General features: G+C 37.1%; 2 protein-coding genes across 4 annotated transcripts in view; one reads left to right on the top strand and one right to left on the bottom strand.

The window, feature by feature from the left end:
* Positions 1-14,518, top strand: sftpbb (surfactant protein Bb). 3 transcript variants are annotated; one of them, XM_057832411.1, is made up of 11 exons: positions 4-127; positions 326-363; positions 5,179-5,247; positions 5,371-5,493; positions 5,567-5,683; positions 9,251-9,331; positions 9,403-9,586; positions 9,655-9,797; positions 9,899-9,979; positions 10,099-10,203; positions 13,453-14,518. In XM_057832411.1, exons 1-11 carry the CDS (start codon positions 76-78, stop codon positions 13,489-13,491), a joined length of 1,032 nt encoding a protein of 343 aa, XP_057688394.1. In that variant the 5' UTR covers positions 4-75; the 3' UTR covers positions 13,492-14,518. The 3 variants fall into 3 exon arrangements, with proteins under 3 accessions (XP_057688395.1, XP_057688394.1, XP_057688393.1); XM_057832410.1 differs by having other exon boundaries at positions 5,176-5,247; positions 13,453-14,513; XM_057832412.1 differs by lacking the exons at positions 326-363; positions 5,179-5,247 and having other exon boundaries at positions 1-127; positions 13,453-14,515.
* The window catches only part of usp39 (ubiquitin specific peptidase 39), a 17,792-nt gene continuing 3,431 nt past the window's right edge, over positions 13,633-27,993 (bottom strand). The window contains exons 6-14 of the mRNA XM_057832409.1: positions 26,003-26,155; positions 25,708-25,933; positions 25,562-25,636; positions 25,415-25,482; positions 22,379-22,567; positions 21,128-21,270; positions 18,773-18,908; positions 18,591-18,677; positions 13,633-13,937 (exon numbers count right to left, since the gene is read on the bottom strand). Coding sequence (XP_057688392.1) covers positions 13,884-13,937; positions 18,591-18,677; positions 18,773-18,908; positions 21,128-21,270; positions 22,379-22,567; positions 25,415-25,482; positions 25,562-25,636; positions 25,708-25,933; positions 26,003-26,155 — 1,131 coding nt within the window. The 3' untranslated portion in view covers positions 13,633-13,883. The remainder of the gene's footprint in view (positions 13,938-18,590; positions 18,678-18,772; positions 18,909-21,127; positions 21,271-22,378; positions 22,568-25,414; positions 25,483-25,561; positions 25,637-25,707; positions 25,934-26,002; positions 26,156-27,993) is intronic.

Genomic DNA, 27,993 nt, shown 5'->3' on the forward strand with positions numbered 1-27,993 from the left:
GCTAACTTCCGGTGTGTCCGACAAACAAATACAAGTCATCTGCTTGTCATTCTGTACAGCTCCTACTCGCACATCATGTTGGCTTTCGGGTTTCTCCTGGTGGTCCTAACGGCGTCTTTATGCCCTGGTAAGATGAAGGTGGACACCTTATTGTGCGCATTAATGGACTACCGAAAATGTTCCTTACGAGCAATATTGATAAATGTGAAATTGACTTATGTATTGAAATGTACAGAATGGAATGCGGCTTATTTGTTAGCAGGTTTAAAATTTGACATTCTGTATTTTATATTTGTGTTTCTTATGTCTGCCTGGGGTTTCTAAGGATACTCAATGGTCATCAATGACCCTCACAAGCCTATGGTAAGACTTACTAAAAAAAAAAAAAATCATATGACATACGTATATGTTAGGGTGACCAAAGGTGCCTTATCAGTTTAATGTAATTAAAGTGTGCCCCTCCTCTGTCGGGATAGAAAAATCAGTTTTATAACAAACAAACAAAAAATGGCCATATAACCAAAATTCCTAGAATAACAAATCAAATGTATTTCTATATTCCTTGACAAAAACCTGAAAGGTCTTCAAAGTGCTTTACAGCAACGATAAATATATTTCATGATAAATAAAAGGCAAGAATAATGTTTAAAAATTAAAAACTGCCTTTTTTATTTCCTACTGTGCAAACCAATAACCTAAAATAATGTTCTAAATAAAAACCTCTTCTGTAGAAAACCTCTTCAACAAAAAACTATTTTTCTTTTTAAAGTGAAATAATGTAAATCAAACCATAGCCTGCCAGCCAGTGTTGTTTTTGACAGCCCTTTTAATTTTCGTCTTAGTCTTCTGGACGGAAATACTTGTTAGTCTTAGTCATATTTTAGTCATTTCAAAATGTGTTTGTCTTCGTGTAGTTTTCGTTGACAAAAACTCAGCCTGATTTCATCCAGTTTTAGTCGACGTTTACTCCAAATGTCTTCAAGTTTTGATCCAAAAATAAATAAAGGTTTCCAACAATTTTGAATGAGTATTGACAGATGAGCACATATTGTAGCGTCTGCAAGGACTTGCTAGTGATAATACACACTCAGCAGCAAAACAGCACATTATTTTCAATGAATTATACCCACCTGGATGCCATGTAAAAAAAATCTATGCTAATGCTACAAGTTACATTTAGTACTTTTGTATGTGATCATTCAACACAGACCGTTTAAAGCTAAAGCAACATCGCACATGATCTCTTTCCAAGATAAGAAAACAAATCTTACAGTGTGTTGCAAAACAAGCAAGCCTGCATACACCGATGAGTTGGGTGTTTGGGGTCAAAAATCACAGCCACCCATGTTTTTCTGCCATTTAAAATGAATGGAAAATTTGGACGTGTATAGCTGTCAATAGCATGGACATGCATGGCCTGCAAAACTGCCGTATACCCCCCAAAATTGCCATAAACAAATCCATTTTGCCACATGGCAAAAAATGCTACATGGCAAAATCCATTTTGACACATGGCAAAATCCATTTTGATACACGGCGAAAAAAAGCCCCATGGCAAAAAAAAAGCCACATGGCAAAGAAATGGCCATATGGCAAAATCCATTTTGACACATGGCAAAAAAATGCCAGATGGCAAAATCCATTTTGACACATGGCAAAAAAATGTCAGATGGCAAAATCCATTTTGACACATTGCGAAAAAAAAGCCACATGGCAAAATCAGTTTTTGCCCCATGGCAAAAAAAAAATGCTACATTGCAAAGAAAAAAAAATGCCACAAGGCAAATTCTATTTTGCCACATGGCAAAAAATGCCACACGGCAAAATCTATTTTACCACGTGGCCAAAAAAATGCTACATGGCAAAATCTATTTTGCCATATGGCAAAAAAACCTGGCAAATTTTGCCACGTGGCAAAAAAAATGCCATATGGCAAAATCCATTTTGACACATGGCAAAAAAATGCCACATGGCAAAATCAGTTTTTGCCTCATGGCAAAAAAATGCCACATCGCAAAGAAAAAAATGCCACAAGGCAAATTCTATTTTGCCACATGGCAAAAAATGCCACACGGCAAAATCTATTTTACCACGTGGCCAAAAAAATGCTACATGGCAAAATCTATTTTGCCATATGGCAAAAAAACCTGGCAAATTTTGCCACGTGGCAAAAAAACGCCATATGGCAAAATCCATTTTGACACATGGCAAAAAAAATGCCACATGGCAAAATCCATTTTGACACTTTGCGAAAAAATGCCACATGGCAAAAAAATGCCAGATGGCAAAGAAAAAATGCCACATGGCAAAATCAGTTTTTGCCTCATGGCAAAAAAATGCCACATCGCAAAGAAAAAAATGCCACAAGGCAAATTCAATTTTGCCACATGGCAAAAAAAAAATGCCACACGACAAAATCCATTTTACCACATGGCAAAAAAAATGCCACATGGCAAAATCAGTTTTGGCCTCATGGCAAAAAAATGCCACATCGCAAAGAAAAAAATGCCACAAGGCAAATTCAATTTTGCCACATGGCAAAAAAAAAAAAAATGCCACACGACAAAATCCATTTTACCACATGGCAAAAAAAATGCCACATGGCAAAAAACATGGCAAAATGCATTTTGCCACATGGCAAAGAAATGCTGAAACAACAAAAAAAGTGAAATCTAATATGTAGAATAAGGAGGCAGATGGTAACGACTAGTGTAGCCCAAAGTAGTGGAGTAGGAATAGCGTTTCTTCTTCACAAATATACTCAAGTTAAAAGTATGGCTTAGTAAAACTACTTGTACAAGTACATTTTTCTCCCAAAAAATTAAGTAAATGTACAAAAAAATTAAGTAAATGTAACGCGTTACTACCAACCTCTATACATGTGTGACACAACCAACCACAACTTCTCTGGGAACACGTCACAGGCAGCACAGTACTGTAGTATTCTGTGCAAAGCGTCAGTCAGTTTTAACCAGTGTTGTTAATCTTACTGAAAAAAAGTAATTAATTATAGTTACAAATTACTTCTCCCAAAAAGTAATTGCGTTAGTAACTCAATTACCTGAATGTAAGAGTAATTAGTTACTTGGCAAAGTAATTGGTGATAATTACTTTTTTTTTTTTCCCTCAAAAAAAAAAAAAAAAAAAAATTGGCCACACTATGTGAAGTTTTTTGTGAAGGTTTTTGGTACAATTGGCCCGAGCCCAATTCTTTACCCTAATTTACCCTTTACCCTGAATCAACTGTTAAAAGTTGTTAAAATTGCTCCCATTACTGCATTTGTTCCCTTCTCTCTACTTTCGACATATGAAAGTTTTAAAACTGTTTCATCATTTAAAGATAGATTCAAGTCAAGATTTTGCCGATTTAGAAGTATTTTAGATAAAAAGTTACTTAGGTTCGCTAGGAAGGTTCTCTACAACAGAGCCGTCCTAAAAAGTCTACTGCTTTAAGATGGCGGCTGTCTACTAACGCATTTAGTGCCATGCAGTGTTGTTAATTTTACTTTAAAAAAGTAATTAATTACAGTTACAAATTACTTCTCCCAAAAAGTAATTGCGTTAGTAACTCAGTTACCTGAATGTAAGAGTAATTAGTTACTTGGCAAAGTAACTAGTGATATATATTTTTTTTTTCTCAAAAAAAAAAAAAAACAGGTCACACAATGTGAAGCTTAAAGGGTTTGGGGGACAATTGGCCCTAGCCCAATTCTTTACCCTCAACTTAACTAGACAAAAGGGTATTGCGATAACTAGCTAGTAACTTTTGCTATGTGTGGAAGTCATTTAAAGTTGTGAATCAATCGTTAAAGTTGTTAAAATTTCTCCCGTTATTGCATTAGTTCCCTTCTGTCTACTTTAAACATGCGTAAGTTTTAAAACTGTTTCATCATTTAAAGATAGATTTAAGTTAAGATTTTGCCGATTTAGGAGCATTTTAGATTTTTAAAAAATTACTTAGGTTCGCTAGGAAGGATCTCTACATCAGGGCCTTCCTGAGAGGTCTACTGCTTTAAGATGGCGGCTGTCTACTAACGCATTTAGTGCCATGCAGTGTTGTTAATTTTACTTTAAAAAAGTAATTAATTACAGTTACAAATTACTTCTCCCAAAAAGTAATTGCGTTAGTAACTCAGTTACCTGAATGTAAGAGTAATTAGTTACTTGGCAAAGTAACTAGTGATATATATTTTTTTTTTCTCAAAAAAAAAAAAAAAAAAACAGGTCACACAATGTGAAGCTTAAAGGGTTTGGGGGACAATTGGCCCTAGCCCAATTCTTTACCCTCAACTTAACTAGACAAAAGGGTATTGCGATAACTAGCTAGTAACCTTTGCTATGTGTGGAAGTCATTTAAAGTTGTGAATCAATCGTTAAAGTTGTTAAAATTTCTCCCGTTATTGCATTAGTTCCCTTCTGTCTACTTTAAACATGCGTAAGTTTTAAAACTGTTTCATCATTTAAAGATAGATTTAAGTTAAGATTTTGCCGATTTAGGAGCATTTTAGATTTTAAAAAAATTACTTAGGTTCGCTAGGAAGGATCTCTACATCAGGGCCTTCCTGAGAGCTCTACTGCTTTAAGATGGCGGCTGTTTACAAACGCATGTAGTCCTTAAAACATGTTGGCAATGCAGCAGTGTCTGTCATTTGCATCTAGTTCTATAATATGATATCTACCGTGTCATGTGGGTGTAGTTTGTCGGCTATGGCTGCAGTCAGGTATTATTGGAGCCACCTAGCATCGCGGTTGCAACGGCGTCTTCCCCACTCCTGCTCTGCTCTCGTTCCCGTGAGTCCGTTTCTCTGACTTTTTTTTATTCAACCAACTTAGTAACGCATAGTAACGCACGCCTTTCCCGCCTCAGTAACGGTAACGGCGTTGCCAAGATGAGAAAAGTAATTAATTAGATTACTCATTACTGAAAAAAATAACGCCGTTAGTAACGCCGTTATATTGTAACGCCGTTATTAACAACACTGGTTTTAACAGCCGTGAAAAATAATGAAAACCAAACTTTCATGAATTTATAAAACCCAAGCCGGACGCCCCGGACAGTATGTAAAAAGTGGACTCGTCCGGGTAAAAGAGGACGTTTAGTCACCCTAGTATATGTGTTCACTAAAATGCAACACGTTGGACATCAACAATGACAATTTCTGTTCTCTTTGTAAGAAGGGTCTCTGTTCAGAATGCAGCAAAATCATCCAGCTTTCTAATAACATGATTCCCAGCCATGACAATAAGGTGCCCATCACTTTAATTTGTCTTTTAATGAACAATGACCTTATCAAATTATGTTCGATCTATCTTACCTTTGTCAGTATTATTCCATGAGTGCTAATTGCATTATGGCATGTGCTTTTGCAGGAGCGCATGTATGAAACCTTGCATGCGCTCTGCCAGCACCTTCCAGACAAACAGGGGTTGGAATGTGACGCTCAGTTAAAGACTTATTTGCCTAAACTCCTGCTGCAACCACTTGGCGACAGGGTATGTTACATCCTTTGCTGAAAGATGTGGACTTAGCAATTTGACAACAATGATGTGTGATTGCCTTTTCTAGGAAGTGGAAGCAACCTGCTCAGATTTTGGGCTATGTGCTGGCCACAATCATAAGGAAGCGGTGGCACTTCCCTTCTATGACGCCGACAAAGACATGCCTGCACTCACCAACACCCATGTGCGTCTGGTAGCAAAGTAGAATGTACACCAAATTAGGGTTGTTCCGATCATGTTTTTTGCTCCCAATCCGATCCCGATCGTTTTAGTTTGAGTATGCGCCGATCCGATTGCTTTTTTTTTTTTGCTCCCGATTCAATTCCAATCATTCCCGATAATTTTTCATATACATTTTGGCAATGCATTAAGAAAAAAATGAATAAAACTCTGATTAATATACAGTGCCTTGCAAAAGTATTCGGCCCCCTTGAACCTTGCAACCTTTCGCCACATTTCAGGCTTCAAACATAAAGATATAAAATTTTAATTTTTTGTCAAGAATCAACAACAAGTGGGACACAATCGTGAAGTGGAACAACATTTATTGGATAATTTAAACTTTTTTAACAAATAAAAAAATGAAAAGTGGGGCGTGCAATATTATTCGGCCCCCTTGCGTTAATACTTTGTAGCACCACCTTTTGCTCCAATTACAGCTGCTGCAGTCGCTTGGGGTATGTTTCTATCAGTTTTGCACATCGAGAGACTGATATTCTTGCCCATTCTTCCTTGCAAAACAGCTCGAGCTCAGTGAGGTTGGATGGAGAGTGTTTGTGAACAGCGGTCTTCAGCTCTTTCCACAGATTCTCGATTGGATTCAGGTCTGGACTTTGACTTGGCCATTGTAACACCTGGATACGTTTATTTTTGAACCATTCCATTGTAGATTTGGCTTCATGTTTTGGATCATTGTCCTGTTGGAAGATAAATCTCTGTCCCAGTCTCAGGTCTTGTGCAGATACCAACAGGTTTTCTTCCAGAATGTTCCTGTATTTGGCTGCATCCATCTTCCCGTCAATTTTAACCATCTTCCCTGTCCCTGCTGAAGAAAAGCAGGCCCAAACCATGATGCTGCCACCACCATGTTTGACAGTGGGGATGGTGTGTTCAGGGTGATGAGCTGTGTTGCTTTTACGCCAAACATATCGTTTTGCATTGTGGCCAAAAAGTTCCATTTTGGTTTCATCTGACCAGAGCACCTTCTTCCACATGTTTGGTGTGTCTCCCAGGTGGCTTGTGGCAAACTTTAAACAAGACTTTTGATGGATATCTTTGAGATATGGCTTTCTTCTTGCCACTCTTACGTAAAGGCCAGATTTGTGCAGTGTACAACTGATTGTTGTCCTATGGAGAGACTCTCCCACCTCAGCTGTAGATCTCTCCAGTTCATCCAGAGTGATCATGGGCCTCTTGGCTGCATCTCTGATCAGTTTTCTCCTTGTTTGAGAAGAAAGTTTGGAAAGACGGCCGGGTCTTGGTAGATTTGCAGTGGTCTGATGCTCCTTCCATTTCAATATGATGGCTTGCACAGTGCTCCTTGAGATGTTTAAAGCTTGGGAAATCTTTTTGTATCCAAATCCGGCTTTAAACTTCTCCACAACAGTATCTCGGACCTGCCTGATGTGTTCCTTGGTTTTCATAATGCTCTCTGCACTTTAAACAGAACCCTGAGACTATCAAAGAGCAGGTGCATTTATACGGAGACTTGATTACACACAGGTTGATTCTATTTATCATCATCGGTCATTTAGGACAACATTGGATCATTCAGAGATCCTCACTGAACTTCTGGAGTGAGTTTGCTGCACTGAAAGCAAAGGGGCCGAATAATATTGCACGCCCCACTTTTCAGTTTTTTATTTGTTAAAAAAGTTTAAATTATCCAATAAATGTTGTTCCACTTCACGATTGTGTCCCACTTGTTGTTGATTCTTGACAAAAAAATTAAATTTCATATCTTTGTTTGAAGCCTGAAATGTGGCGAAAGGTTGCAAGATTCAAGGGGGCCGAGTACTTTTGCAAGGCACTGTATACATTCAACATACAGTACATAAGTACTGTATTTGTTTATTATAACAATAAATGAACAAGATGGCATTAACATTAACATTTTGTTAAAGCGATCCATGGATAGAAAGACTTGTAGTTCTTAAAAGATATATGTTAGTACAAGTTATAGAAATTTTATATTAAAACTCCTCTTACTGTTTTCGTTTTAATAAAATTTGTAAAATTTTCAATCAAAAAATAAACTAGTAGCCCGCAATAGTTGATGTCAATAATTACACAATGCTCATTGGTGCTGAAGACCATAAAATCAGTCGCACCGAAACGCCAGCAGAGCGCGACAAAACTGCCAAAAACACAAGTAACAAGTGGACATTGCACTTTGCTGTCATTTTAATCTGTTTGAGCGGGGAATGTGCGTTAATTGCGCCAAACGTTAACGTGATTAATTTAAAAAATTAATTACCGCCCGTTCACGCGATAATTTTGACAGCAAGTGCAGGGATATATATATATATAATGGAATCACTTCATTCTGAGGAAAAATATATTTAAATAATGAGAAACAAACAAAGAAATAACCATCAAAACACATCTCTATTATTTTGTAGCACCACCTCTGGCTTGCGGTCTCTTAGGCATGGACTTGATGAGTATTCTTCGTGGTGCCAACTCTCTTTGATTGCAGTTGCCAAATCATCCTTGCAGGTCAGAGCCTTGTTGTGAACCATTTTTTCAATTTCCACCACAGGTTATCAATAGGGTTGTAATCTTGGCTATTTGCAGGCCATGACATTGACTGGAATCTCACTGGAACAGCACCAAACAAGAGTTCCAGCATCATCACCTTGTCAAGTGTCAAGAATCTGCATTGGACAAGGTGTCAAGAGTCAATCTGCATTGGACAAGGTGATGATGCTGGAGCTTTTGTTTGGTGCTGTTCCAGTGAGATTTACAAAGATGACTGCCTGAAGAAGACATAAAAATTCCCTCAGTCCTTGACGATATAAGGGCTGCATGTCAGGCAAAGGCACTGGGGAAATGGCTGTGGTTAAATCTTCACTAAATGCACAAGTTTACATTGAAATTTTAGACGGCTTTCTTATCCCTTCAATTGAAAATATGTTTGTCATTTTCCAGGATGACAATGCATTATGATACAGAGCTAAAACTGTTACAGCATTCCTTGGAGAAAGACTCATCCAGTCATGTCAGGGCCTGCAAATAGCCTAGATCTCAACCCTATTGATAACCTGTGGTGGAAATTGAAAAAAATGGTCCACAGCAAGGCTCCGACCTGCAAGGATGATCTGGCAACTGCAATCAAAGACAGTTGGTACCAAATTGATGAACAATACTCATCAAGTCCATGCCTCAGAGACTGCAAGCTGTCATAAAAGCCAGAAGTGGTGCAACTAAATACTAAAGATGCGTTTTGATTGTTATTTCTTTGTTTGTTTCTCATGATTCCATATATATTTCCCTGCACTTGCTCTATAAAAGTAACATTTACTGACTACCACAATGTTTTTAATTCATTTCTGAATGCTAAAGAGTTGCACTTTTGAACTAATTCATTATTTTTTCAAGCTTTTTATCTGAGTTTGTTCTACATGATAAAATGTCTGAGTGAGTGCTCGTCCGAGCCTGGTGATTCCGTACTTTTTGCTCGAGGTTGTAGAAAATTTGAACTTTTGAATCTTGTTGTACATGTTCTCAATTGTTTTTCCATGTCATCCAGGATCAGTACAACCCGGCTTGTACGCTATGCTTGTTCATTATCAAGAAACTGGAGACTCTCTTGCCAGAAAACATGACCGAGGTCTGTTATCATATCTAGTTTCTGTGCCATATTCTTCTTGTCCAACATCTGACACTTTTTTCTTTCTGAAGGATGCTTTGATGAAGCTCATGGGAGAGGTTTGCGATCTCCTACCTCAAAGCTACAAGGACGAGTGCGATGACTTCGTTGACAAATATGGCGTACAAATAGTAGAGTTCCTTCTGGCCTCAGCTGCCCCTCACACAATATGTACACTGCTGCATGTCTGTTGGTTCAAGGACTCTCCTGCTCCAGGTCAGTTGCAGCTGTATTAACCGAATGTATGGACGTGGCCAACTTCTGATGCTGTGATGAATTTTCAGAGGTGACCCCAGCCTCGGACTGTGATTCATGTCGTACGCTGGCTGTACTGAGCAGACTTCAACTGAGCGTGAATGCGACAAAGCTTCAGACGTCCTCTTTTCTCCATTCTGTGTGCGATCGTCACCCCAATGCTATCCCAAAGGTGCGATTTTCTTTTTGTCACTGCTACTAACATGGTCAAAGTCATCACTCAATAAGTCTTCTGAGGTAGTATCACATCTGTGCTATTTTATATCTTTTCAGTGTGAGGCGTTTACCAAAATTTACGGTGCAAGACTGCAGCAGGTTTTGGAAAATCAGGGGCACCGTAAAGACATTTGCGAAGTAAGTCTGTGCAGGACAAACCACTTCATGAGACCGATGTTACATATGTATCGAAAAGACATAGTTGTGACATTTTGTGCCATTGTGAGATTTGTCTTCACCTTTTGTGTGTCCAACAGAGAGCTGATCTGTGCACTGCCAAGTCCGAGCTAGTGGGAAGCAATCCATGCACTTGGGGGCCAAGCTACTGGTGCAGAGATACAAACACAGCTCAGAAGTGTGGCGTAAGTTAAACTCAACACTAGGAGTGGGAACCTCTGGGTACCTCACGATACGGTGTGCAATACAAGGCTCACAAATAACAATTCTCCCACCATTAGGGTTGGGGATTGTCAAGTTCAAAAATAGATCCTTAGGTAGACATTGTAAAATCACCCAAAAATAAGGAGAGAAGGAAGACACTCAGTTTTCTTGGCCAAGGAGAGCAAAAGAGTGACTCGTGACAGTCACCAAAATTGATCGAAAGAAAAAAAATCCTCCTTGGTAATTTATTTAGGGGTTTGTCCTAAAAAATGGATGCTGCCCTGTGGGAGGGGGAGAGCAAGCTGGAGACACCCATGTGGTTTTCGAATGGATATGTGTGTGCATGTAGGTGGAACTAAGTAAATACACGTGTGTAAGCAAGAGCTCATGTAAACAGTCAAAACAATCATGTAAACAGTCAAAATGACCCAGACACTTCAGTTATGCAACGCTGCGGCCATGGAAGATGTCCTCGGATGGAAAATTGTCCTCAAAGGTCTAGACGAAAGTCGAGACGCCAGGTGCTGAAGATGCCTCGGAAGGTCTAGTTACGCAATGATGCGGCCCTGAAGCAAGGCAGTTGTCATCCCGACCCTCTTTTACTCTTTGTAACACTTAAGCATTATACTACAAACTGGTATAGCAAGCAATAATCATTTACTGGTTATATTAGTAAGAAAAATATGGCAATATGTATTATTTATGGTATATATGAGCACAAGCAAATATTCAATCAATCGATCTAATATTTAATCAATCAAACCTCGATAATTATCTCAACAGGGATCGTTTGAAATTGAACGATTCCGGTTCCATGTTTCGATTCCAGTTCCAAACGATCGATTCCGATTCTTTTAAGAGGCAGGGTAAAAAAAAAAAAGGCAGGATCAAAAAATCTCTAGCTTAGGGCTGTTAAATTTATCGCGTTAGCGGCCGGTAATTAATTTTTTAAATCAATAACATTAAAATTAGGGCTGTCAAAATTATCGCATTGACGGGTGGTAATTATTTTTTTTAATTAATCACGTGAAAATATTTGACGCAATTAACGCACATGCCCCGCTCAGATTAAAATGACAGCAGTGTAATGTCCGCTTGTTACTTGTTTTTTGTTGTTTGGCGCCCTCTGCTGGCGCTTGGGTCCAACTAATTTTATGGGCTTGGGGAGTGTGTGGTGTAATGACTTCAACAATGGCGAGCTACTAGTTTATTTTTTGATTGAAAATTTTACAAATTTTAATAAAACGAAAACATTAAGAGGGGTTTTAATATAAAATTTCCATAACTTGTACTAACATTTATCTTTTAAGAACTACAAGTTTTTCGATCCATGGATCGCTTTAAGAGAATGTTAATGGCATCTTGATTTATTGTTATGATAAACAAATACAGTACTCATGTACCGTATGTTGAATGTATATATCCGGCTTGTCTTATCTTTTCATTCCAACAATAATTTACAGAAAAATATGGCATATTTTATAGATGGTTTGAATTGCGATTAATTACGAATAATTAATTTTTAAGCTGTAATTAACTCGATAAAAAATTTTAATCGTTTGACAGCCCTAGGTAAAATATTTGACGCAATTAACACATGCACGGAATGACCCGTTCATGCGTTGCCTCAAACAGTTTACAATGACGTCGTTTTATTGAGCGAAAACGCACAGAAATGCGAATGGACACAGGCGTTCATTGGACTGCGCCTTTCATTGGCTTAAGCTTTGACAGCCACTACTAACAGTCATGGTTACCCAACTTCCCATCATGCATTTGGGCAGAGCAGGAGACATTTTTTCTTAACACGCCTAATTGAACACAGCATAGAACATACTGTATACCATTTGCAGCCATCACTGACAGTTATTGTTACCCAATTTCCCATCATGCATGTGGGCGGAGCAGGAGACGTTCTTTTTCTAAACAAATTACTATAACTTGTACTCAAATTATCTTTTAAGAACTACAAGTCTTTCTATCCGTGGATCCCTTTAACAGAAAGAATGTTAATAATGTTTATGCCATCTTGTGGATTTATTGTCATAATAAACAAATACAGTACTTATGTACAGTATGTTGAATGTTTATGTCAGTCTTATTTTACCATTCCAACAATAATTTACAGAAAAATATGGCATATTTTAGAGATGGTTTGAATTGCGATTAATTTTTAAGCTGTGATTAACTCGATTAAAAATTTTAATCGTTTGACAGCCCTACTATAGTTTAAAAATGTATTAGTTTATATTAACGTCTATTAACTTCTCGATTTTTTTTAAATTACGTGAATTTAAAATGTATTATTTATTATTGATACAATTAATATGAAATTTATGAATTCTATGAACTTCTCACAGGGTTATTTTTTAGTTGTATATGAATATGTCTTTGAACACGAAGGTGATGAATTCTTTCCACAGGAGTGTGTAATTTGTGACGTAATTTGTTTAAAAGTTTAAAATATGCGAGTAAATAATTTTATACATTTTTTAAAGTAAATATTCGACATCAATTAATGATTCTAAGCTAAAAACGATCGACATTTCTAATAATATAATTACTTACCTTCATTTTATGGCTGGGTTGAAACAAAAGCGGTGGCGCGGTGTCTATAAAAGGGGGTCTCCAGGGTAAAACGGACAAATTCAAAATAGTTCGGGGGCTCAATGCGCCATCAATCTGCTATGACAGCATACTGTATAGACATATTGTTCTATCAAACACAACAGTTCTTTTGGCTTAAAATAGAGCTATTTTAAAGCGGGTGCAAGACCAGAAACTGCTTTTTCAGCCTTGTCTGTGTTTTCTGCCATTTATATATATTACATTTTTGCATCAGGAGAAAATACTTGTAAATGTTAAAGCAATTACTTTTGTACTTTTTTGCACCTGTATCTGTACTTTTACTTAAGCACAAAAAAGTGAGTACTTCATCAATCACTGCCAATATATCACTATTTCGTTTTGCTGATGAGTTAGGTTTATTACATTGTTTTTTTACCAGCATAACGCAACATGCACCATTTCTACAAAACTTCTTGGATGGGAACCACAGTGGTAGAAGGGTAGGAAAGTCATATGTTCAGAGATAGTGATTTTGCATTACCCTTCTTTAAAGTCTATCATTTTTGTAAACAAGAATCAGTCATTTTAAAATTGCCTTGAATGGATAGTGGTTTGAGTGACCCTGCTTTTTTGATTTGTAATATTTTTTGTTTTTCTTTCAGAACGTGGCATTCTGTAAGAAGCACATGTGGAAGGAGTGACAGCTCTCAAGCAAATACCTGCGCAGGCACACATTAGCCTCATATACTATGTTTACATTGTGGGGTTTTTTTTCTTCTTCTTTTTATATAATTCTTCACTGCATGGAAAAATATGACAGAGCCAGGCTTAAATCACAACCATTATTTGCTGAGTATTTTTTAGTTGTATTCTGGTCAATGAATCTTTAAACATTGTGTGGTTGATATTAAACATCTTCAGATGACTGAAAGGTCATGATAAGAGCGGTTTTGCTCAGATGGACAACATACTGTAGGGGCATGAAACGGTTTATTTTGAAACAGTGTAAAAAAAAAAAAAATGTACGTGCTCTTGATCTTTTTTTTCGTTGACTGTAAGAAATCTTCTGTGTTGTCATGCACTTTTGTAACCACTATGCACCAGTGTGGTTTTTTATGTCCTTATCACTCTCCTGCCTCTTCCAAATCTGCAAGACAGATCAAAATGGAATCTGTATCATCTGTTGAGTCAATGCCACTTGAGAACAAAAAAATAAACTTGACATGTTGATTTGCTTATTCAGTGGAACCACAAAAGTTGAATGTCATACTTCCAATTTCTAGTTTCCCCAGTGTTAAATTGAGCATCAGTGAACATTTGTATTGCAATTTTGAATAGAATTCTGAACTGAACAACCTAATAGGCCTTCAACTTTAAAGAGTGTCCGCTGGATATAAAATTCTCAGACATTCCTGTAAAGTAATGAGTTGTTAAGCCACAGAGCCTTTTTGTTTGATGATCAATGTAAACATTTGTTACAGAAGAAGGAACATCAATACTTGACACACTACTCACCCAATAAAAATGGTATGATTACAACAAATGGATAACTCTGATAATCTCTGTATAGGTAGTCCCAGGTTACAAACGAGTTCCGCTCCTAATAGTGCTGCAACGATTAATCGATTAACTCAATTTGATTAGGAAAAAAGGATTGGATCAAATTTTGTTGCTTCGCATATTTCTTTAGATTGGCGCTGTAATGGTTTGTTTTAAAAGTGTTTGCATTTAGTTTTCATGATTTGGGTGGATACACTGCCCTTTAGTGGCATTAGTGAATATGACATAACTCATTTAACATGCTGAATCAGCTGCTCTCTGTGAGGACATAGGTAAGTTTTTGTTTGAGCTATAAATAAAAAAAAATGCATTCTTAATTTAGTTTAAAGGTATATTTAGCCATTTTTTGTGGGAATATGTGTTTGAACAATTTGTTAGGAGTACTGTAAAAAATTAGAGCATTTATGATAGCGGACTTTTGCTATGCAAGCTAGCCAATTTTTCTCTTGTACTAAGATCCTCTTTTATTTATATTTTTACAGCTTTTGAGGATTTTTTATTTAATGCTCTTTTGAAAGTGCAATCTTGGCAAGCCTTTGTTTTACATCTCCTAAAACATACTCTGAAATGCATTAAATGTTCCAAACCTGTTTATTCGATTATTCACACTAATTGATAGATTAATGGACAACATAAATATTAGCTGGCTGCATAAGTTGGAATTTACCGTTTATTAAGTGCCCCTGAAATATCAAAATAACTATCCAAAAAGTCCAAAAGTATTGTATTTTCTTCAGTGATGGAAGACACATTGCCCTCTGGGGAAAGCATTGGGTCTGGCTGGACTGTCGCCTTGTATGAATGAGAAGCAGACTCTCTAGTTTGACCCACATAAGGCTGTAAGTTGTATCAGGTAATATACTGTATGCTCGTGTATGCATTTGTACAGTGATCCCTCACTACTTCTTGTTCTCAGTCCATTGCAGTTTTTGGGGGGGTTTTTTTTCGATTAAAAAATAAATACAGATGAGCTGTCCTGATCCAGTCACATAGTCTCCCTCTCCCTCCTGCTGCTCTTCTTGGTCAAGCAGTGCACTGAAGTTGCTTAATAAAGTTAACGATGATTGACGTTAAGGTTTGATTTTGCCAGAGATGCTTGGAAGCCGAAACTTCAAAGCGCCGCATGTATCAATCATCGTTAAGCTTGTTAAACATTTGCTGTGGCAACTCATTGTGTGTAAGTGAGCGGCGTGAGCAGATTTGAGTGGACTCACTCAATGAAGCATTTAATAAAGACGAGCCTTTTTCTACTTTATTCTTGTTTTTAAAAAAATCAGTGGGACAGCAACATGTTTAAAACCTATGCTATTATTACATATGAAGTGCTTAAACACAATTTATTAATATATTTATTCATAAATATTAGGGCTGTCAAAATTATCGCGTTAACGCGCGGTAATTGATTTTTTTAATTAATCAGGTTAAAATATTTGACGCAATTAACGCACATGTCCCGCTCAGACAGTATTCTGCCTTTTGGTAAGTTTTACAGCAAGGCTTTTTGTGCTGTCTAACAACGAACTCTTGTGGTCGCTTTGCGACATGGTTTATTGTTTTCTTGCCAGTTCAATATGGCTGCAGGACGTCTCGGGCTGACACCTACGTTGTAATGTTGTGCTTATATGATCCTTGGACAAGATTTGTCCGTAAGTATGGTTGTTGTAAATAATGCACATATTATGTTAGTAAGCGAAATGTTATATTTTTTGTATGAGACGCTTTTTGTCTATGTTTAGTGAACCTGTATAGCGTGCTAAGCTAACGTTGTTGCTAATGCAATGCTTGTGTACTTTTTTTTTTGCAGTTTTACGACGGTCTAAAGAGGACAATGGTTTGAGGTCATTTTATTAATAAATCAGATGAAAAAGGAAGAAGTCTGATTATTAAGGCGTCGTTCACTAGCTGTCTAGCTTTGGAAAAAGTAGACGCTTCGGAGTGAGGACAGCATAGACAGATTTAAATGACAGTAGAGTGAAATGCCCACTACAGTGCTTATGTACCGTAAGTTGAATGTATATATCCATCTTGTGTCTTATCTTTCCATTCCAACAATTTATTTTACAGAATATATATATAATTTACAGAAAAATATGGCATATTTTATAGATGGTTTGAATTGCGATTAATTAATTTTTAAGCTGTAATTAACTCGATTAAAAATTTTAATCGTTTGACAACCCTAATAAATATATTACATATATATATATTATATATGTTTTTAATTATACTTTGTGGGAAAAAACTTAAAAAAACTAGGGATGTCAAACTTATCACGTTAACGAGCGGTAATTATTTTTTTAAATTAATCACGTTAAAATATTTGAAGCAATTAACGCACATGCCCCGCTCAAACAGATTAAAATGACAGCACAGTGTAATCGCCACTTGTTACTTGTGTTTTTTTTTTTTAGTTTTGTCGCCCTCTGCTGGCGCTTGGTTGCGACTGATTTTATGGGTTTCAGCAACCATGAGCATTGTGTAATTATTGACATCAACAATGGCAGGCTACTATTTTTTTTTTTTTTTAATTGAAAATTTTACAAATTTTATTAAAACGAAAACATTGAGGGGTTTTATTATAAAATTTCTATAACTTGTACTAACATTTATCTTTTAACAGCTTCAAGTCTTTCTATCCATGGATGGCTTTGACAGAATGTTACTGTTAATACCATCTTGTTGATTTATTGTTATAATAAACAAATAGTCCTTATGTTCTGTATTTTGAAAGTATATATCCATCTTGTGTCTTATCTTTCCATTCCAACAATAATTTACAGAAAAATATGGTATATTTTATAGATGGTTTGAATTGCGATTAATTGCGATTAATTAATTTTTAAGCTGTAATTAACTCGATTAAAAATTTTAATCGTTTGACAGCCCTAATATATATGTATATATGTATTTCTTACCTAAAAATGCCATTACGCTTGATAACACACATCACTTAAAAGTTAGGTGTTTTTCCCACGTGTTTCAATTGAATTTCCATTTGTGTCAAGCTAAGTTGTAGTTAAGTTTTAAATTAGTCTATACTGTAAGTCCTGATAGGATTTTGAGTTTTTGCAGTGTTTAAAATAAATGTATGATACCTGCTGTATTGGAGCATATTAGGGACCAGTGTTACTTGGTGTTTTATTCAGCAATGACTACTGAGCTAAAATTGACTGTTAGCATTATTAAGTTTTTATTTTACACCATCATCACTCTACAGCGCTATGTTTTGATAGATTAAATAAAGTCTGTATGTAAAACACGTTAGCCACGCATCAACAGTGGTCATAATTAATAGAAACCTAGCCCTTCGCAGGGCTAACGTGAGCGAGTGACAGTAACGTTAATGTTATTTACTAGCGCTTAAAAGTCTACTGCTTTAAGATGGCGGCTGTTTACTAACGCCGCTGACTGTCATTTCGCATCCATTTCAACATAAATGTGATCTCTATGAGACCCATCAGACGCTACCTGCTACCACCGTAGCATCATGCGGGCTAGTTTTAGCAACGTCGGCATCGTTTGTAGCGGCTGTCGGCTGCAGTAAATTGTTGTTTTTTTTAATTACTTTTTCCTCTACGCACGTGACATTAGCGCGTTGTCCCGCATTAAAAGTAGTCTGGGCAAAACGTGATGCTTCAAGCTGTCAAAATGTAACAATTACTCGAGGTGAATAAAATTACTCGGATCAGTTTTTAAACTCGAGTTTCTCGAGTATTTGTTTCAGCTCTACTGTACTTAACTTTACGACTACAGTTTGTGGAGTTGCGTGCGAGCGATTTGCTATGAGAATTGTAAATAGTATTGATGGCATTAAAGATGGCAGAATTTTGTTAGGCAAATTTATTCTACTAAATTTAAATATTGATCAGACTAGATGGACGTTTGAACACCAATTGTTTTGTGTGCGTGCTGTTTTGAACATTAGTGTATGTGTTATAGCTTTACAAATTGTCAAAAGTTAAGGAAGTTAAAAGCTTCAAAAAGCATAATTGTCTTTGTGTACCGTCTGTCAAGCTGAACAACTTCACATTTAGTGAGGACAGAACACGTCTTATTAATAGAGTAAAAAATCATGTATTGTGAGGTACAATAAGGTACTTGTTCTGCAACTAAAAAAAAAAAACAAATGGTGACAAAATTACATATGAGACACTGGCGTCGTATTCGAACTGGCGTCGAAATCGTGTAAATCGAATACGTCGTAACCCAGGGACTACCAGTAAACACAAAGACGGCTCACCTGGATGTAGGCCTCTGACAAAGTGATCATTTGGGGGAGGATGTCTATCACCTGCAGATCCTGCATCTCGTACCACTTTCCAGTTCCCTGATTAGGAAAAACGTACGGTCAGTTCAACTGAGACAAAACAAGGATTTACACACTCCAGGGCTCAACATTGTACACCTTGAGGCTGAACCTACATGATGCAGAACATGTATCCTGTAGGCCCCTTCCGATGGTTTCCCATCGTGTACCACATTTGCAACGAGGTCATACGTTGTGTTCTTCTCCGTCACTTGAGCTTCTTCTGTCAAATACTCCCGAAGATCAACATTCCTGATGAAGGGAAGGTCATTTCGACAATGATTTTAAATTCTATATTTCTAATTTCATTTTATAGTAATTGCTATGTATTTCTTCGAGCAGGGGTCGGGAACCTATGTCTATCTGGCTCGCCGCCAACTGTAATCTCAAATGTGGAACCGGTCGGCTCGCTTGACATGAACGAGCTGTGATGAGCTGATAGTGCATTCGGCCACCCCATCTTTCTATTTGTTATTTTCCAAGTAGTGTCCCAAGTAACGATGTTGTATTATTAGGTTTTCATTGTTGTTTTCTTAACATTAATTTCAATCACAACTCAGCGGCTGCTTGTAAAAGCCGAGCATGACCTCATTCTCGCCTCTGAGTAATGTTTAAATTACTGGTGCACGATAATTATTGGTCCGATAATAGGAATTATGACTTCATCCCAATAAATCCAATAACATTGTGTGCTGGCTTTACAGTTTACAGTACACACTAGTATGGGAAATCAGTTGACCATTTGTGGGGCATTGCTGCCACCTGCTGGTCAGAATAATTCACTGCATCTATTTTTTGTTACAGTAGTTTGGTTCATTCACTTACACATTGCAGTGTCTAGCAGAAGCATTGACAATCGTGAGTGCTTTCTGTTACGTTTCCGCCTCGGAAATATATGTAATAAGTATTTTATGTTTACTATAACATATGAATGTGTAATATATGTTTACTTCTGTGGTGAAGGGTCATTTGTCCAGAACCTCATAAGTTGTTGTGTTATAGAAGCCAGCCAATACTTTAGTATCTCAAGCTAGTGTGCTATGCTATACATATAATTAGGGCTGTCAAAATTATCGTGTTAACGCGCGGTAATTACTTTTTTTAATTAATCACGTTAAAATATTTGACGCAATTACCGCACATGTCCCGCTCAGACAGTATTCTGCCTTTTGTTTTACAAAAGTTTAAGTTTTACAGCAAGGTTTTTTGTGCTAACAGCGAACTCTTGTGGTCGCTTTGCGACATGGTTTATTGTTGTCTTGCCAGTTCAATATGGCTGCAGGACGTCTCGGGCTGACGCCTACGTTGTAATGTTGTGCTTATATGATCCTTGGACAAGATTTGTCCGTAAGTATGGTTGTTGTAAATAATGCACATATTATGTTAGTAAGCGAAATGTTATATTTTTTGTATGAGACGCTTTTTGTTTATGTTTTGTGAACCTGTATAGCGTGCTAAGCTAACGTTGTTGCTAATGCAATGCTTGTGTACTTTTTTTGGGTAGTTTTACGACGGTCTAAAAAGGACAATGGTTTGAGGCCATTTTATAAATAAATCAGATGAAAAAGAAAGAAGTCTGATTATTATGGCGTCGTTCACTAGCTGTCTAGCTTTGGAAAAAGTAGACGCTTCGGAGTGAGGACAGCATAGACAGATTTAAATGACAGTAGAGTGAAATGCCCACTACAGTCCTTATATACCGTATGTTGAATGTATATATCCATCTCGTGTTTTATCTTTCCATTCCAACAATTTATTTTACAGAATATATATATAATTTACAGAAAAATATGGCATATTTTATAAATGGTTTGAATTGCAATTAATTACGATTAATTAATTTTTAAGCTGTAATTAACTCCATTAAAAATTTTAATCGTTTGACAGCCCTACATATAATAGTTGTGTATATAAGTGTATTGTGCAGTTTGTTGTAAATTGAGCATTGAATATGTATTTTTCTGTTGTACTTTCACAATATTAAGACGAGGGTCTTCCCATAAAAGCATGAAAAGACCAATCCTTGTGGTTTATGGAAGTGCATTCATTCTTAGCTGGCTGTCGGGCAGTGCAGAAGTGAAACGCACTGTTTTGTTCATGTCATTATGAAAAATCTATTGAGATCAAAGGCAAATCTATGTTGAATCCACCACTGTTTTTTTTTCCTTTTTTAAACCTCCAGGTGTTCAAAAACTCAGGTTATACATTTTTTAAAAAATGTTATCGGTATCTGCTTTGAGGAGCAGGAAGTCATCGATATCGGTTTCAAAAAAATGGATATCATGCATCCTTAGTTTAAATGCATTCACGAAAAAAATGGTCCTCACAAAATGAACTCTGACAAGCTGGCAACAGAACATTTGCACACTGTACGGCTCTCGTGGAATCATATTTTAAAATATGTTGTGCGTTTTGGCTTTCTCCGTCAAAAAGGTTCCCCACCCCCTTCTTAGAGCAACAGCAACACATACGTGATGGGGAAGTTGACGATGGTAGGATTTTTTTCCACAAAGAAGTTATTCTTCGTAAACCTTTTGATGCAGAAGATAAGGTAGGGTGGGAGTTTGGTCAACTGGAACCTTTTCAGGAAGTTCTCCTTGTACGTTTTGTACTCCTGGGGGAACATTAGTTTTTAAATAAGTATTAATGAACATCAGTGGATAATATAAAATGAGTCATTTATATCTTTTTTTTTGCAGCGTGAGTCAAAGCAAATGCAGTTTCATGGGGGAAAATGCTGCGAGAAGTGTCACAATTATTAGGGAAGCTGTGTTAGCTCTAGCTTAATTCACAGCATTAACAGTAGGGCTGCAGCTATCGATTATTTAAGTTATCGATTAGTCTATCAATTAATTCAAATAATCGAGTAATTGGATTAGTTGCGATTCAATTTTTGGAGATGTAAAACAAAGGCTTTCTAAGATTGAACTTTCAAAAGAGCATTCAAACTATTCAGAATTGCACTTTCATTTCACAAGAGCAATAAATGCATTTAAAAATAAAATACCTGAGCTTAGCCTCAAACGGTATAAAAAAATAATAAATGTGAATCGAAGTACAACAAAAGAACAATTGGCCTACTTGTATAGCAAAAGTACGCTAGCTTAAATCCTATAAAATGTCAACTTTTTTTTTTTTTTTTTTTTTTTTTAGTGTTCTTAATAAATCGTTCAAACACATATTCCCACAAAGAAATACTAAATATATCTCTAAACTAAATTTAAAATGCATAAACAATCATATTAGCTCAAACAAAAACTTATTATATTGGTCTTAACAGTGAGCAGCTGTATCCAGCCATGTTAGCTATGTCATATTCACTGTTGCCACTAGAGGGCAGTGTATCCATCCAAATCAATAAAACTAAATGCAAACACTATCAAAACAAACCATTATAATGCACACTAATTAAATGATTCCCTCAAGCAACAAATTTGATTCGAAGCTTTTTTTCTAATTGAATTACTCGAATTAACCATTTAATCGTTGCAGCACTAGTTAACAGTTCCAAGTATTTTAAAAGTAAAAATTAGCTTTCCTTTCACGAGAATCAGCATGAGCTACAAGGCAAATATTGGTTATTCGTCTTGTAATGTTTATTTTCATCTGTTTTGGTGAAAACCGGCAAACCATCACGACAAATACGTGGTCCAAATATTTGCCTCACAATTGTACACACGGTGTCTCATTTGAATGCATTAGATAAACCACTGAACACTTACCTTCTCTGTGTTTCCATTGAACTTTCCCAGGATGTTGAAAAGTGGGACCTGTGGGATAATTAGCTGCTCCTTCTCATCCTTGTACAAGGGGGCCGTAGGGAGGTCAAGGGTCAAGAATAAAAACGTGGACTCTGACATCTGCTCTTGATACTCGTCGGTCAGGAGCAGTAAAGTCTTCTCCTCTGGCGTCTGCAAACATAAACATGAGGATTCATTGTTTTAAAAAGTGGTCCAGTCGAAGGCTTGACTTTCTGCGGTCCTTAAAGGGAACCACGGACAGAAAGACATGTAGTTTTTAAAAAAGATAAATGTTAGTACAGGTTTTAATCATTTAAATATTGAAACCCCTGTTAATGTTTTCGTTTTAATAAGATTTCTAACAATTTTTAAATTAAAAAATTAAACTAGTAGTTCACCATTGTTGTTGACGTCGCAGGTACGCTGCCGTACTTCCACAGTGTCACTCTTTAACTAATTAAGGTAGCGATTTAAATACACCACAAGGTATCAAAGGTGAGTTCCAACTTAATTACAGATCAAGCCAATGATGAGTGTGTTTTGTCTCTCGACTGACACTGTAGTGCGGATCCATTGTGCCTTATTTGTATGTTGTCTTCACGACATACAAGACTCATGATAATGGCTCCCAGCATCATAGTTTGTACATTGTGACTAAATATTGCCATCCAGTGTATTTGTTGAGCTAAACGAGTGTCTAAAATGTTTAAATAGAGTTGACCAAAGTCTGAGTAAGTTTTATGTGTATTTCGCATATCTATTTTGATTGTGAATTTGTGAATGCCAGTTCTCTTTGCATTGTTGTTTAACTGTGTGAGAATATGGCCTCGTTAATACAGATTGGAGCACTTTTCTTTTTGTGAACATTATTTTTTTTTAGACATATATGGATATTATTTTTGTTGTATTTTCACTATATGATACTTATTTTTGTTGGGAAGGATTTGCCAAAGCTTATGCCAATAAACGGCGCGGTCCAAGCTACGAGTCTGAACGCCTGTGTCCACTCGCATTTCTCTGCCTCTTAGATCTCAATGTGCAAAATAAGGCGTCATTATTATCTGTTGGGCAGAAAATCATATGAATAGCCAGCAATCAAACTAAGAATAATACAATCATTCATTTTCCGTGTCGCTTATTTACCAGGAAGCAACCAGCAGGATGATCAACAATCTGGACATCTGCTTTTACATGACAAAAATAAGACGCCATTAGACGTCTCGGTAGAGGCAAACGTTTTTGTGTGTTGTGATGCACGGCCCCGGGCTATCAGCAAAAATAATCAAACCGCTGTGTTTCACTGTATACTCTAATCATATCTAAAGCACACAACAGGTCTGGATGCTAACTATCTACAAAAGAATATTGGAATAAGTTGGATCACACGATAGTTTTCCGTGAACATCTGCAAACAGTTTTTGACATTAAACACTCTCCTGCTCTCGTCACTAGAGCAGGGGAGTGCTGTCACTAGTGAACTTGACACATGAACGCTACCCGTCTCATCCTGTCTTTCTTGTTCATTTTGCTTTTGCGGTCCTTCTCATTAATGTTCCACTCGGGTTCAAATTGGAAGGGCAGATGACCTGTTAATGTAGTCAAAGAGTGACACTGTGGAAGTCTGACAGCTAGAGGCGTGCGAAATTTCCGATTCTTAGATTATTCGCGATTCGGCCGTGGAAGATTCGAGAACGATTCACAAACTTTCAAATTCCGATTATTGAATTATACCAGGTAGAGCGGAAGTAAAACACAGTCAGCGCGGTCTTTGGGACACAATGAGGAACGGACCGAGAGTAAATATCATGTTCAACTCATGCCGCTAGAAAAAAAAAAAAAAACAATCATACCTGACTGCGGCCGACAGCCACAACAAACAACGCTCGGTTGCTAGTTGCCACAAACAAACGGCTACAGTAGATATCCTATATATGTAGAACTAGATGCAATATGACAGACGACGGCTGTGTTAGAACATGTATTATTGAACAGAGATGCGAAATGACGGACTTGCCGGTGTTAGTAAACAGCCGCCATCTTAAAGCAGTAGACTTCTCTAGAAGGCTCTGTTGTAGCAAATCTAATTAACTTTTTATCTAAAATACTCCTAAATCGGCAAAATCTCGTCTTGAATTTATTTTTAAATGATGAAACAGTTTCAAAACTTTGACATCTCAAAAGTAGACGGAAGCGAAATTATGGAATAACGGGAGCAATTTTAACAACTGTAAGAGTTGATTCACAACAATAAATTAATTGAATGTAGTTTAAAATTGCTGATACAGAATGGGGACTGGAGTATTTTATTTACTGTTATTTTTGTATATTTGTTTACTGTTATATGTTAACTTGATACTGAAATAGTAGTTTGGTTTAGCCTGAGAGGATTTTTGAACAATTTTGGAACTAATGTACAAAACATTTAAACAAAAAAAAAAAAAAAAAAAAAAAAGGGAGGGAGGTGCATCAATAATCGTTTTATAATCGAATTGTTAGGTGCCCAAAGATTCCCAGCTCTACTGACAGCGTACCCATGTGACGTCACCGCCCTGCGACGTCAAAAAAATAATTTTACAAATTTTATTAAAACGAAAACATTAAGAGGGGTTTTGACATCAAATTATTATAACTCATACTAACATTTATCTTTTAAGAACAACATGCGACGTAAACATGTCATTTGTTCAGGCCTTTCAATTTGAACCCGAGAGGAACAGGAATGAGCAGGACAGCACCTGTGGATACTTCAAAAAATAAGCAGGAAAAGCAGAATGAATAGGAAAGACTGGATGAGACAAGAGTCGGACAAAAACGGTAGTGCTCATGTGGCAAGTTTGCCTAGTGACAGTGACAGCTGTCAAGAACTCCAGTTTTTGTTTGCAGATCTTCACTGTAAACCATTGTGTGATCAAACCTCATCTAATATAATTATGTAGATGTATAGCATCTAGAGCTGTTAACAAAACAAACTTAAATGTAAGAAATAGATTATGTCGGTAAATGATGCTTTTGCCTCACCAGATCTGGGTGTGGGAGCTTCTTTGAGAAGATCCGCATGGAGCCCTGGAATGCTTTTGTTAGGATGGCTAAACACAAGGAAAACAAACTCCCTTAATGTATTGAAAAATAATAATACATTGCTATTTTGTTTTCTCTCCAACTCACTTGTTTTTTTCTTTGTGCCTCCGAGGGCACCGTGCAGAGCGTTTAAAAACCACGTCATGAAGTCCACAGCATCTCCTACAGCACACATCCAATGACAGTTATGACTCATTCTCCGTCCTGACCAAATGCAAGCACAAAATCCTGACCTTGCTTAGTAATTTGGAAGTTCTTCTTGCTGCAAAGCACCACGGCCTGAAGCATCTCATGAGGAGACACGTGGGCCTTGAAGTTTCTCGGATTCCAAAGTTTGCGCATCAGCTCGCCAAAGCGTTGCACCAAGAGAAACATTATGTCTCCTGGTGGTCTGCGGATTCCTCTGTAATTCTCCTCCTCCAGAAAGTAATTGCGCAATGGCGGGACATTGGAAAAGGCCTTGGAGATGAGAAGCAGTTGAGGACAATTAAGAGTTTGTTCAATAAAATGAAGATAAAATATTCATACCTGCAAGACCACATTGGCGTAGTCATTGGCCTTAATGTTATTGAGACCAACAATGCCAGGCAGATAAGTGGTTCCATCGTAGGCTCTGTAAAGCTTGCCCTGTTTGTCCAAACCCGAAATGTGCTGCTTGGTGAATGTTGGTTTAAGCACATACTGTGGAAGAAAATTATCATGAATTGCTGAACCATCTTGAAAAACAAACAATCATGCTTAAGTTAAATGTTCACTGAATAACTGCATGACCTAATTTATTATTTTCGATTTAATAATAATAAAGAGGGATGTCCAGGTCAAATCACATGATCGGAATATGGTCCGAATGCGACATTTCTCAGAGGATCGGAATCGGGTGAAAAGGATCGGGTTTTTAATTTTAAAAAACAAATACAGGTTGCGAACGAGTTCCGTTCCTACGCTGGCGACATAACCCGAATTTCCACGTAAATCAGAAGTAACGGTTTTTTAAAAATAACTATCTAAAAAGTCCAAAAGTATTGTACTTTGTCTAATGATGGCGGATACACTGCCCTCTGGTGGCAGCGTTGGGTCTGGCTGGAATGTCCCCTTGACTGATGACTGAGAAGCAGACTCAGACCTCTGACATGGATAAAGGATAGCTGCGCCCTGGTTTGGCCCAAATAAGGCTGTAAGTTGTTTCAGCTAATATATGTTTGTGTATGCATTTGTGATTAAATTTACATCCACAGTTTATGGCGTGGAATATCGTCAGGTGTGCCGCGAGAAATTATCCAACAACACATTTTTTTCTGCGTCATCAGGCGGAGTTGCAGTAGGAATGAAGGAGTAGGTAGAATGTTTCAGTCATGTGCAGATGAGCAAGGTATTGCTTGTGTCGCGTTCAAGAACTGCTCGGATTTCTAGCCATCAGCTACTTTGCTTTCAGCAAAAATGTGGACCCTAGCACATCTACTGTACATCATTTGATTAGACTCGTCAGGTGTCTATATACATAAAAGTGTAATTTTCATTTTATCCAGATGTAATGACCATCAATCCTCCCCCCTGTGTTTTATTACAATACATTGATGAAGAAAGCAAGGTGGCCGATGGCTAGAAATCCAAGCAGTTCTTGAACGCGACATGAGCAGCTATCCAACAGCGCCATGGTGCCAAGCAAGCTTAAACATCATCTCTTTTCGTCATTCCTTGTGGTGCCACTAAGAGATTTTTTTGTTTGTTTCATTTTTTTCATTTGTCAATGCTGTTAACCGGCAATTTTTCATGTTTGAAGTGTCACCTTTTAACCGCAAGTTTGCGTTTTGGAAAAGACTGCCAATGTTTTATAGCAGGCTAAAGTAAGTTGTCTTTTTTCCCCATTAGTCTCAGTGTAGCAATGCTAACGTTTACAGTGTATAATATAGATGTGTTTCCTTATTTTGTATGTGTGAACTGTAATTCTATGGCGTTTTGTTGACCAATAAACATCTGGACACAACAACTGGAGTCTCATATGTCATCTACTAGTACACGCACGGACAAATGTATGCACGCACACGGTGATAAAACACAGCCGGGAAAATGACCGCCCTCGTTTTTAGTTACCTTGCGATACCTTGCGACTCATTGGATATCGCGACAGGCTTAGCAACTTCAATAAAACATGTAGTTAGTTAGTTAGTTAGTTAGTTAGTTAGTTAGTTAGTTAGTTAGTTAGTTAGTTAGTTAGTTAGTTAGTTAGTTAGTTAGTTAGTTAGTTAGTTAGTTAGTTAGTTAGTTAGTTAGACTTACGACACCTCCCTCTCCCACTAAAAAAATTCTCCTCGGATCTACACAATTCACGTAGGTCACCATTTTTTACTTCAAAACGGCGAATTTCGCCAAAAGATGAGTGATTTTCATGCCTGGTACAAGGAACAATTGGCTAACTTGCATAGCAAACGTCAACAAGCTTAAATGCTATATAATCAGGGGTGCACATAATTTTTTTGCCCAGGTTCTCAGAGGAGGACCTGGAGATGTGACTTGGTCCT

Source organism: Corythoichthys intestinalis, chromosome 3, assembly GCF_030265065.1.
Source record: "Corythoichthys intestinalis isolate RoL2023-P3 chromosome 3, ASM3026506v1, whole genome shotgun sequence".
NCBI classification, from domain to species: domain Eukaryota; kingdom Metazoa; phylum Chordata; class Actinopteri; order Syngnathiformes; family Syngnathidae; genus Corythoichthys; species Corythoichthys intestinalis.

What these genes read in the sequence shown, in the direction of transcription:
- sftpbb (XM_057832410.1), top strand. Translation starts at nt 76, where the DNA reads ATGTTGGCTTTCGGGTTTCTCCTGGTGGTCCTAACGGCGTCTTTATGC. An exon ending in ATGACCCTCACAAGCCTATG is followed by an intron (nt 364 to 5,175) that starts GTAAGACTTACT and finishes TCTCTTTGTAAG; the next exon opens with AAGGGTCTCTGTTCAGAATG. An exon ending in ACCGTAAAGACATTTGCGAA is followed by an intron (nt 9,980 to 10,098) that starts GTAAGTCTGTGC and finishes TGTGTCCAACAG; the next exon opens with AGAGCTGATCTGTGCACTGC.